This window comes from Tauraco erythrolophus, chromosome 6 (assembly GCF_009769465.1).
Source record: "Tauraco erythrolophus isolate bTauEry1 chromosome 6, bTauEry1.pri, whole genome shotgun sequence".
NCBI classification, from domain to species: domain Eukaryota; kingdom Metazoa; phylum Chordata; class Aves; order Musophagiformes; family Musophagidae; genus Tauraco; species Tauraco erythrolophus.
The window spans coordinates 17,063,829-17,076,005 of record NC_141470.1 but is presented as its reverse complement, the minus strand read 5'-3'; the positions used below and the strand labels follow the sequence as shown (position 1 = coordinate 17,076,005).

Here is a 12,177-nt window from a genome sequence, read left to right as displayed (position 1 = left end):
CAGAACATCAGGACAGTTTTGGAAAATGCTCAATTTCTTTAACTCTTACTGTGATTACAAATTTTCTAGTGCTAAGTATCTAGAAAGATGGGGAGTTATTTTGGTATCTCAAATATGTTCCAACAGACTTTTTTTCTGAACCTGAGATGCCTCCTGTGCCAGCACAGTCTGCACATCTGAAAAGAGTTTACCACAACCGTGGTCTGTTCTCAGCTACATTCCCCGGGGTCTGAGAACCGGTAGTAATTCGGTAGTAGTGATTCAAGCATCTGTTCTAGGCAGAAAGTCAGTAGTTCTTAGCATTAGAAATCTTGACCCTTGCAACACTACTTTTATTTCAGTGTGATCTCCACGAGTAGGGCAATCCAAATATATCCCTAACATTTTCATTTCTTGTGAAATCTTCTTGTAAATAATTTTGAAAAAGAAAGATTATTAAAGCCCTGCTGTGCTTGAAGATATTGCCAACAGACAGTGCTTGTGAGCAGAAGGAAAGTTGATCTCCCAGGCTTTTGCACTTGTTAGGTTAGTAAATAAAATACTGGAAAGAGAAGAGCCTCAGAAATGCTGTTTTGTTTCTTCAAGAGGATTTTGTACCTTGTGCAAAGAAGTACGGCAGCAAAATTTAACCTAAGAGATTGGCATAAGCATTGTTTTGCTACTCTTTTATACAAAGTATACAAAGGATGAAACGACTGTGAAATGGAATATGAATCTTACCCAGATTTATTGGTCTATTTTACTTCCTTACTGTCTCGTGACTTAATTGGTTTGATTCAAATTCCTAGCATAAATAAATAGGACTCATCACCGATAATAACCCAGCTCATTTCTTCAAGTTGCTTGTATCGAGCAGGAGAGAGTTGTGCTTCAAACTGGTATATGAAAGTGTTGTAACAAAGATGCGTCCTTGCTCCTCCTCCGGGAGGAGAGCTCTTGCTGTCAAGGCTGTGAGAAAGTTATTAGGACATAAGATCGTCCACAATTCCCCATCCTCTTAGCTCTTGACTACTTAAAACCAGTCTTTCTTCAGTAGTCAGTAACTGGCCCAAAATATTTACTAGACAGGGAGTACCAGAAGACCAATAGGAGCTATGAATGGCATATGAGCACACTAGCATAGTCCAACACAGTAGTAGTAGTACCAGCTCCACGTCTAGGTTGGTTTGGGACCTCTTCTCAGAGTAATGCTCTCTACTCTGCTTTCCCCTGACCTGTAGTTTGGACATTGCTGTGGAGAAGAGCAGACTTGACTCTATCCACACCTTCCTTGACAGAGATGTTGATGAACGTTACAAACAGATTAATTTCTCCAATACTTGATTTTAATTTCTGTCCAAAATTCAAACCAGTACAGAAAATTTGTTTCTTATGTTGTTTTTCAACTCTCCTTTGCTTTCCTCAAACTATTTAAGAGACACCTAAATAACAGGAAAAAGAAGATCTTTGTAGAAAGTTGTTGGCAAAGATAAAAAAGGAAAGGGAAAAAAAAATACAGGGCCAAATCTTGAACAGCACATCTCATTCAGTTCTGTTTCAGTTGAGCCCTTTTTCCTCAGATTTAGAGGATTATGTACAGATTATTGTATTTGTAGATTTTGATGTAGTGAGTGGTTGCTCTGTTGATAGTCACTGCCATCTTCTCATCCCAAGGTCCTCTTCCCAAACATTGCTTGTTTGCACTGTTTCTTGCTTGAAAAAGTAGAGATGGTAAAGATAAAAAGCTCTTTTGAGACAGGATCTAGCCTGTCATTGATTGTGGCCATGGTGACTGGGGCTGTGACATGCACCCAAAACCTGAAGCTAAGGCTCCTTAGTCTTACCATCCGCTTGCATTGTGGGTGACCGTAGAGGCTGATGGAACACAACCAGGAGGTGTGCAGTAAGCTCAGTGTACGGCAGTAGAATACGAGGAGAATTCAGACAATTATATACTAAATTACAGGGAGGTAAGGTTGCTTTTCAGATAAACCAGCAGAGTCACTCGGATTACAGAAGGGTACACTCCTTGCAGACACAATAGGATCACACTTTTGTTTTGGAGGCCAAACTGGAAGTTAAATCTAAGTTTAAAAAGTGAGGAATATTTTCTGTCCATATTTTCCTAATTTGATTTCTCTGTGAGATCCCACAGTCCAAGATGGGAAGGAACGGCTGAATTTCCTTCTCCACCAAATGAAACATCTGAGGAGCCACGGTCAAATCTGACTGCTCAGGTCAATTGTACAAAATCTTTAACTGCAGATACACAAGGTTTTCCTTCCTTCCAGATTGTATGTGGACTGCATAAGAACATTTTCTACATGGCAGCTGGGGCATAGTCACTTGTTTGCATGCTGGAGGCCCTAATGTGGTTGTCATCAGGGCAATAGACAATGACTTCCTTTCCAATCCTGTTGCTCTGATCTCATTATGTCAGTCTCTCTTCATTAAGTATTTGAAAGCCAGAAATGGTCTGCCCATAAGGCAGAACAGACAGATCCTGTTCATCATTAATCACGGAGAGGGGGGGCTGTCTATCAGGAGCAAGTAGGGGTAGATAAATAGAGGAAAATTTAAACTAAAATCAGATTAGAAGAAAAATATCTCTCCTTAAAAGAGAGCAAGATTAAGTTGTAGCTTAGGCTGACCTTCATTTATGTTGTGTGTAAAGTCTGAGTCAAGTTGCACTTCAGATGCAGAGAACTGTCACTGCACAGTACTTGTCTCTTAATATTGTTTTCGATTTACGTGGTTGTATGCAAAAACAGATCAAACATTGAATTTTTGTTTACATTGATGTGTGTACTTAGGAAATAAGTTGTCATTACAGCTCAAGGTTAGGAATGTACATTTTTAAGTTGTAACTATTTTAGGGGCTATTTTATGCAAAATTGTTTTCATAATTGTAGTAACTATTCTTGTATAGATTAGCTGTCATTTGGAAGCTCTCCTTCCAAAAGGCAAATAATACTAAAAATTTACATCAGACAACAGATGTTTCTACAAGAGAAAAGTCTAAATCATAACATTAAGTATTTCTGAGATAAATAAGTTAGGTCTCTCCCCACTGGAAATTAAAAATCTACTATATATTTATAGAGCAAATCCAGAAGATTGTTACATCAAGACATAAAACCAGAGTTCAGATTTGCACTGAACCATTCTTAGCTAAACTTCAGATGAAAATCCTTTGTATTTCATTAAATGAAATGGTAATACAAACTTAACAATGTCAGGTAAATGACATTTGTTATCAATAAAAGAACCATGAAATCAAGGCAAATAACATATTCATGCTGCAGTTTGAATGGAAGGAGCACTTTTCAGGATAAGAATGAAATGCTGAAATTTTCTGCTTTCAACCACGTGGTCTAGAGGGCTTTCATCATACATAACTCCACATCTCATTAAAAGTATTGAGCTGCTCTTGATTAGCAGATATAACTCTTACTTTTAGCTCTGATAGTTCTCACATCAGCAGAGGCTAGTTCAGTGGCTAGATTTTCAAATGGATTTTCAACTTTACTTTATACTCTGTTGCCATTCTGTTAATTTTTATTTTTTCTCCTGGTTATAGAAGTGTTCTTCTTTTTCCAGAAGATGATCTGTCATTCCCAATCCATATGATTATTTCTTTTCCCAGGAAAGAATGCAGTTTATACAAGCACCAAAAGTTGATTATAGGTATTAGAAAGACATTTCAAATATATCCTATAGCATCTATAAAGAAAATGGCCTGATTTTGGCTGCAAATTTCATTGACATTTTTGCAAATAAGGATAGCTAGAATAATTCACTTATTGAAATTTCGATATCACAAGGAATTTAGAAATACTATGCACCATCATTTAATAGAACAATATATTTCTTGATTGTGGCATAATGAAAGAAGCTCTAATATGGAAGAATACAACTTTGTTGCTGTTTTGATTAAAATGATCTTCTGATCCTTTGATAATATATTGAGTAGTTAAGCTGTTTGAAATGAGTATGTTATATTAATATTAATTACAGTATAAACACTGTCAATAAACTTAACAGAAGTTGCAAGAGACAAAACATCCTATGCTCGATTGGCACTACATCTAGTTTTCTTGTGTTTTTCTTTGGACTTTGGCAAAGCAGAATCTGGCTGATATTAAGAATAGTACTTTAGAGACATTAAAATGTAAGATCCTGATTGGCAGCTCCCTCTACATGTTTTCCTGTTATTCAGTTGTTTGGTATTTGTCCAATTTTGATTTGCAGTTTTGTTCATATAATTGGACATAATTCTTGTTTTAAATTATAATTTTGTTGTGAAAAGACATACCAGGATTCATGACGTTACTAGAACTTTAATTCTACTCTTATAACATCAGATTCTTTCTGTAATTAATCTTGTGTGTAAAGAGACTTGCGTGCTTTTGCTATAGAAACCACACCTTTGTTTTTTACTAAAAGCAAAAGGAAAAAGTACTGGCAATCATAAAGCTCAATTATTAATTTTGGGAAAATTATCCTTTGATTTACCATTGTTATGTCCTCCAGAAGGGAAAATGTTGATTAGAAAATCTCTTGCTGGTATCAAATTATCTATTACAACTAGTCTTTTAAGCACTATTGTGAGAGGGAAAAGACAAAAATTAAGGCTTCATTCTTAAAAAAGCATTCCTTTGTCCATAATAAATTATATTTTTTGATTTATCCTTTAAGTTCCCAGTTACCCACATTGGAATACATGAAGTGTTGCCCATTTTTATAGATATGCAGATTATTATGGTTTTGGCTACTGCTGCAGAATTTCTTATTAATAGCACCACCTGAGATACATTAAAAAGATTATTTCAATTTTTTTTGGTAGTGCAGACCCATCTAGAGCTCAGATTCCACATTTTGACTATTAGGCCATATGTGCTTATCGTCCACCTCACCAACAATTTGTCTTTGTCTCTGCACATCAGCTGCATCCCCGGCTACCCCATGTTTGCTTCTTATTTTATCTTGGTGCCTCTTGGAGTTTCATCAGGCTTTCCCTTCCTTTCTTGGTACCCATAATGAGGTTTTTCCTTGATAGTAAGTCCAAAGATACTGTCATTTTGTTTGTAGATGTAATCTCTGGACAGGCTTGAACCAGAATAGTGAAGTCTGTGGTGTTCCCAGAATGCAGCCATTTCCCCTTCCACCTCTTTTCCATAGACATTGTGTCTTCAGGCAGGACTATGTGTATTTTTGCTTTGCTCTTGCTATTAGTAATCACTAATATTTAATAATTCATGTAATAATGATCTAAAGTGGGACTGGTATTGCTCTGTAGTAATCACTTTTCGCCTTTCAGTCACAGATGGACTTACAAAGCAAATTTCTTTTCCCATCTTGATCTGGATGTCTTGTCAGCTGCTGCTACCATAAACACATGAAATTACTCTATGGGTGTGAAATACCCAACTTCCTTCTTACAGTGCAAATGCTTTTTGGAAATGGAAATATCCATGTAATTTGGAGAGTCAAAATAGCAGATTTGACAGATTAATAAAATACTGAATTAGGGAAGTCTTTCTCAATCTCTAAGTAGTTTTCGTTCTCCCTATCTTGCTAGTTTGCAGAGTGAAATCAGGACTGAGATTCAGTGCGGAAAACTCTGTTCAAAAAAACCCCTAATTACTTGCAATAGGAATCTTTCACTGTCTCACATTTTGAAATTTCTTTCAGCTGCAGTCCTATACTCACTTTTATGATTTGAAGTCAAATCAATGTACAGTAGGATCCTACAATATTACAATATCTATATATGTTGTTAATTAAGTTTTCCTACTTCCATATGTCACGTATAAGAAATGCACTCTATTGTCAAATGAACAGAGGTTACATTATTAAAAATACATTGGAAGCTGATGAATACCCAATATACATTGAATGGATGAATAGGCTTTGGTTTTATGTAACATTGACTTATCAAATTGACTTTGTGTGTTAATGTGCACAGGCTTTAAACATTTTCAAAAACAGCTGGAATTTGTCTACATATTTGTCATTAATTATGCCCCAAATGTATATTTATTATTTTTTATTTATATATTATTTATTTTATTAATAAAATTAAAGCACAGATCTGATTTCTTTGTTCTTGCTTGCATTTAAATGTAGAGAATAAATATTTTCTACTTATGTTGCAATATCAGTAGGTGTTAGGTAACTAAAAGAAAAGGCATGCTAAATTTTTTTTTATTTGGCTTAAGTGTCACGGTAGAGTTGTTGGTGTCTTCCAAGGTCAGTGCCCTCCCTCATTATCTTATAACTACCTGAGTAGGTATAGGTTTCCTCATATATGTCAGAAAGGTGCTTGATTGTGCATTTGAGACCCATCCAGGTGTGGGATTTTGCCTTAATGGACCTGTTTCCTAGGGCTTGATATGTACTTCTAATTGACAGTGATGTGTAGATATGCAGTTCATGAAATCTATATCTCTGAATTTAATTTCAAATGCAGTTTTACAGATCTTGGTGTCTCAAACCACACTCCTTACTACCTCTTTAGTATTACCAAGATTTTTTATTGGCTTTTTGGCCTGTCATTGATTTGATTTTCATCTTACTCTATAGTAGTGAAGTTCAAATTCTGTGTCATTGAGTCACAGGAGTTTCACTGGTACAGAGTTCAATTGCAGTCAGGCTCAGGGACTATGATTTTAAAGCCTGATAAGGTATGTTTTAACAGCGCAAAGAGTGCTCGTGTTGAAGATCATCAAAGTAGCTCTGAGCAAGTTAATATCCCTACCATACTGAAATACCCTGCAGAGATATTATCCCAGGTCTTGAAAACCATATGCATACGTTAGCAAAGAGATGTGCTTGGGGTAATTAGCCTTGATTTTCAGCAGGGCCGGTTAGCTTGGCTGGCTTAGCGAGCACACAGCTAATGGAGCTGTGCTGCTTCGACTTCCACGGGCTTATTTTTGGTAGCTTAGGGACCTCTGCACTGAACATTGTGTTTTGTACAGAGGTACTCCAAGGACCTATGTTGTATGACTGAGCTACATTCCCAATCAACCTATTTAGAAGAGCTAACGGTGTTTCTGTTAATCTGTAATATCACCTTTGTTCCAATATTAATGTATGTTTTTAATAGTACATTTATGTTCTTTAAATGTATATTAAACATACAGTGATTTGTAGGAACTTCTGTAAAATTAATTTAAACATAACGCTTAGCAAGTACTTAGGATCCTTTCATTATTGTAATTCATTTCCAATTGCTTACTGGTAAAAACATACATTATTGCTCTGCAGTCTTTTGTCACAATCCTTGTTGAGTCCTAAGATTAATGTCAAGATAAATAGAACTAGAGGATAAAGCTTTTTCTCCTATCGGTAAATCATTCTTCTCCTTATTGTCGCTGTCTTCTACAGAGAAAAATCATTGAAATGTTTCAAAAGGCATCTACGTTGTGTATCGTACCTATGGCATATTCAAGTGTTTGCTGTGTACTCAAACCATTAAATCATATTACTCGACCTATATTACAAATCTCTAGAGCTACCCACTAAATAAAATAGCATGTTTCCTTAGGTAGTAGAAAACATATGAGATATCAAAATATATATTTTTAAACCCCAATTTCAGTGTGAGTTCGATTTTACAATGGGTTCAACAAGACAAATTTTTTTGGTCTTAGTATGACCAATCATTTATGCTTGATAAAAGCAGCAATGAGAAAACTGAAGATGAAAAGAATTATGTGAGGGCCAAGGAAACTTCTGACAAAAATAAATTTGGGAAGAGGTTCCAAAGACTGATCAGGGAGGGTTGCATTTAAAGGTTACTCTGTGCTCATTTTTGAGGTACCAGCGTTTGAGTTATTCTGCAACGTTTGCTTTTACCAACTTGATATTCAATTATTACTGAGTGTGTTGTGTAACTGATCTTGGTATTTACATGAGAAAAAAGGCTAATGCTCCCTATGTCTCTCCGTATTTAGTTTTAAGCATTGGTGAAGGTGGATTCTGGGAAGGCAGCACCCGAGGACATATCGGATGGTTTCCTGCAGAATGCGTTGAAGAAGTTCAGTGTAAACCAAATGAAAGCAAACCAGGTAATCAGATCAAGTTCCTGTTGAATCCTAAAAATGACAAATGCGATGTGTCTGTCCGAGCAGAGAGGCAGCCCAGACGGTAATGTGTTATACAGCGGTGCGTTTGTGCAATGCTAGAAACTGGAGAATTAAATAAAAGCTGAGCTGCTAAATTAAGAAAGAAAGATGGGTTTATTGATCAGATGTTACTGGATGCTGTCCAAGCAAAGACTCTTTCTCCTGAGGGACTATGCTATGGAGTACTGTGAAATTGTTTACACAGAACTTTGTGCAGACGTTTTGTAAAACATTAGGTTGAGTTTTATTTTCTTACAGTATAGGAGAATAGCTAATTAGACAATTCAATAATGGAAGAAAAACTAGTCAGTCATCTCCCGATCTGAGGCATACAGTGTATTTAGCTCTTGTTCACAGCCATAGAGTTCCTTCTGTTGAGCTTTTAGGAAATTTTAGAGGAGGCATCCATTAGTGGGATGTCCCATATACATCCTTGGTGATGACAAAGGAAGTAGAATCCTCCTTTATCATACACTTGTGCTGCCATAAGTAAGTGAAACACAAGTGACTTTAAGCAAGGACTCTTTACAGTTCTAGTATAAAAAAAGAAAAAGAAATGTATGTTGAAGCATGTTATTTTAAGAATTACCTACCATCTCATAATTTCTCTGCTTTTAAGAATTAAGTTATGAGGACATCCTCTCTGATTAAAAACTCATTATGAATGAGCTCTGAGAATATAATTAATGGTCTCATGGTCTCATTCTTCTTTCATGTATGTCATTATAAACTGCATAGGTATACTTTTCTCATTTTATATATACCCACTGTATAAACAGGATAGAATGGAATAGATAGTAGTTCCAGAGTAGTAAGACTTTGGAAATATTTATAATATTTGATAAGTATTTTAATTTTGTCTCTTCTAATGGAAGCTGTGGTGAGATGAAATATAGTTTAAGGGATGAGCAGAAGAAGAGGCAAAACGTTACCTTTTGTAATATGAAAGCTTTAAAAAAACGAGGGAATGAAGCATCAGGGACAGTGCTTTTAGATAACTAAACACTGTGAAAAGATTATACTTCCTTTTCTATTTCCCTTTTGAGAGAGAAAAAAGAGGAGGCAAAACCAGAGCTAATATTTGGAGAGAAAGGATTTAGGCTCTGAGAACAGAGAAAGAATAGTTGTGTAGTTCTTCAAAGGGCTTAATAAATCAGAATTTAGAGGTGGAGAAGTATTAAAGAGGACAAAGATTGAGGCTGCAATTGGCAAATCTAGGAGCAGTGCAGTTCTCAAATACTAGATGTAAAAAGAGGAAAACAAGTTGTAATTCTAGTATGATTTCATTTGTTGGAAACTTTATGAAAGACTAATAAATTCAGACAGTGTACAAATGAGCTGATGAAGAGCCACATGTGAACTGTTCTGAAGATCCTCCAATAAAACCTTGCAGTCCCTTTATTGAAAGACTTCAGAAAAATGTAGTCTCTGCAAGTCAGTCATCACAAACCCCTTTCTTGAGTTTATCATGGCAACTCTGCATTAAATTTGAGCTGTACATTTTTCTTCAAATCTGTTGAAAATTCTGGAGAGGGGCATTAAGTGAAGTTCTAAAGTATGAAAGGAGTTTCACAATTTCTTTAGATACATGCAGTGGTTTTGAAGAGAATGTAACCAAACCTGTTTGTCGCAAATCCTTAAGGATCTTTTCAAGAAATACAGTAGGAAGTAAATTCAGTATATGACATGATTGCTTTAATATATGACAAGATTGTTTTTGAGCAAAAATTTCTTTGATCATTCGAAGGAAAATGAAAATTTAAAAAATTGTCACAAGAATAGCAAAAGGATTACCAACACTGGAAACGTTAAGAGAATATGAACAGAAATGTCTTACAAATTTTCTGATGTGAAATTATGAAAACTTATGCCATGTGTCTGCCAAAACACCAGAGCATTTACTCTAATTTATACCTACTGCATACTATTGTCTTTCTGATTGTCTTTCCAATTTCCTTATAGTATTGTGTGAATAATAATGTTAACATAGCTAAGGACTTTAAATATTCCACTCTTCTACTCAAAAAAAAAGACAAAAATATAATTAAATAAGCTCAAAATAGGCACATTTTCTGTATCTTTGAACTCATGCACTCACATGTTTTCTGGACTGTCTTGAAAAATGTCCTGCACCCAGAAGGCACAAATGAAGTCCAGGTCTTCTCTGTGTAATGCGCTAGAGGTTGGAGCTGTGAGTGTGAAGTGTATGAAATTCACAGTATGTGCCATATTATTATTGAAATATGGTATAGGTTGAAAGCAGCTGATCACTGAATTGCTCTGTGCAGTCAGCATCATTCCCTTTGCATAGGAAACAATGAAAATGAAAGAGGAGAGCTTTATAAGCAAAAATCAGGCAGTACTCCCTCTGAGTACAAATGCAAAAGTAATTTAGAAAAATGTGTTAAGCATGGTGAAATGATTAGAAATTAAATTAGGTCTACTGGGATTGCTGAAAGAACATCAGCTGAGAAACGTCCCAAACTTATGCGAGTTGCAAGAATTTGCATCATGGACTTTGCAAAGCAGCAGAACTTCTTATGATAATGATTTAGAAAGTAGATCATCTTAATGTGGAGGAAATGAATCTCAAACTCAGCCTTTTTCAGACCAACACCATAGTAACAGTTCTTTCCTATAAATGAGATTTAGGAACATTTCTTCAAACAGCTTCCCTTTGCTATTAAGTTTGAATAATGGTGTTTAATAGTAGCTTGTCATTTGCATGCCGTGAATGAAAGAAATAGGAATAGTTCTTGGAAAAAACAAACCACAATTAAACACTGCATGCCCAGTAAAGCTAGCGTGCAGGTGTTTCATGTCATGCTGATGTATAATCTCACTTCAAAGACAAGTTCAGTTTTCAGGCAACTTCATTGCCATCCCAACTGTTCTCTGGAAGTAGGCAGTACAGAACAGCACCTGGTTCCTCTGATCTCTTCAAAGATATCATGCTAGCTTCGCAAGTTCTGTTTAAAAAAAAAAAAAAAAATTGACTGGCATTAATTCTATATCCCTTCTTTAATCCTTCATTTATTGAGACTTGTAGGAACTATTCCATTATTTTACTAGGATTGATGCCGAGCTTATAGGTTTTTAATTATCCAGGTTGTCTCATTTGCCCTTTAGTAGAACTGGCACAGGACCTGCTGCTTTTCAGTCCTAAGAAATTTCCTTGACATTTCGAGATCTAATGAAAAAAGAACAAGAACAAAGAAAATCATTATCAGTGGTCTACTAAATTATTTTGCCTGCTTTTAAAACATTCTTTGACACAAAAGCTTTTTATCATCTCATTTTAAAAAGTGTGCCCTTAGTAGCCAGTTCTTAACATGGTCAAGAATTATTCTCAGAGTGAAAGTATTCCTTCAGATGAGATTAATACATCTTGCTTTTTCCTCATACAAACACAGAATACACATATTATATATTTCTTCTTTCTGCTTTGACATTTTTCCTGTGTTATTAAGTAATGAACCAATTCCATTCTTAAATTTCTTTTTATTCCTAATTGTGTGAAAATATACTATGTTTTTTTTTTTTCCTAAAATCTTCTGGGTAGATTGAAGAAAGTTCTGTGCAGGAGAAGCTTGATTTGTATAAAATCCAAGTTAACTGAAATGTATGCAAATGTGAGGCACTACCTTGGGTTAATAGACATCTTAATGGGATTTATTAGCTAAATGCAGTTGGTGCTGCAAAGAATCACAGGTCGTCTTGGATCTCTCGCAGCAGTAGTTTTCATCCACTGAGAACACACTGTGTGACATAGCTTTCATTCTATGAAATGTGATATATGACTTTCTAACCGTAAAAAAAAAAAGCAAGGCTTTTTGTTTTACCAGTTTAAAACCTTTACCAGTATTTTACCAAATACCTTCCAATGGGAAATGAAGTACAGAAGAATCTGTCACCCATAAAATCAGCTGCTCCACCAGTGGAAGATACAATTTTCTTTCTCCTGACAAAATTTAGATATTTCCATTTGCTTTTCCTCCATCATAGGGTGTTGCTCAACTTGAGAGATTTACTACAAAAAATGCTTTCTATTAGACTTGTGATTTTA

At 35.5% G+C, this 12,177-nt stretch overlaps 1 protein-coding gene across 1 annotated transcript in view; it reads left to right on the top strand.

Annotated features, from left to right (window-relative positions):
• Nucleotides 1-12,177, top strand: part of SHANK2 (SH3 and multiple ankyrin repeat domains 2) — a 317,236-nt gene that overhangs the window by 102,414 nt on the left and 202,645 nt on the right. The window contains 1 exon segment of the mRNA XM_086613043.1: nt 7,941-8,054. Coding sequence (XP_086469169.1) covers nt 7,941-8,054 — 114 coding nt within the window.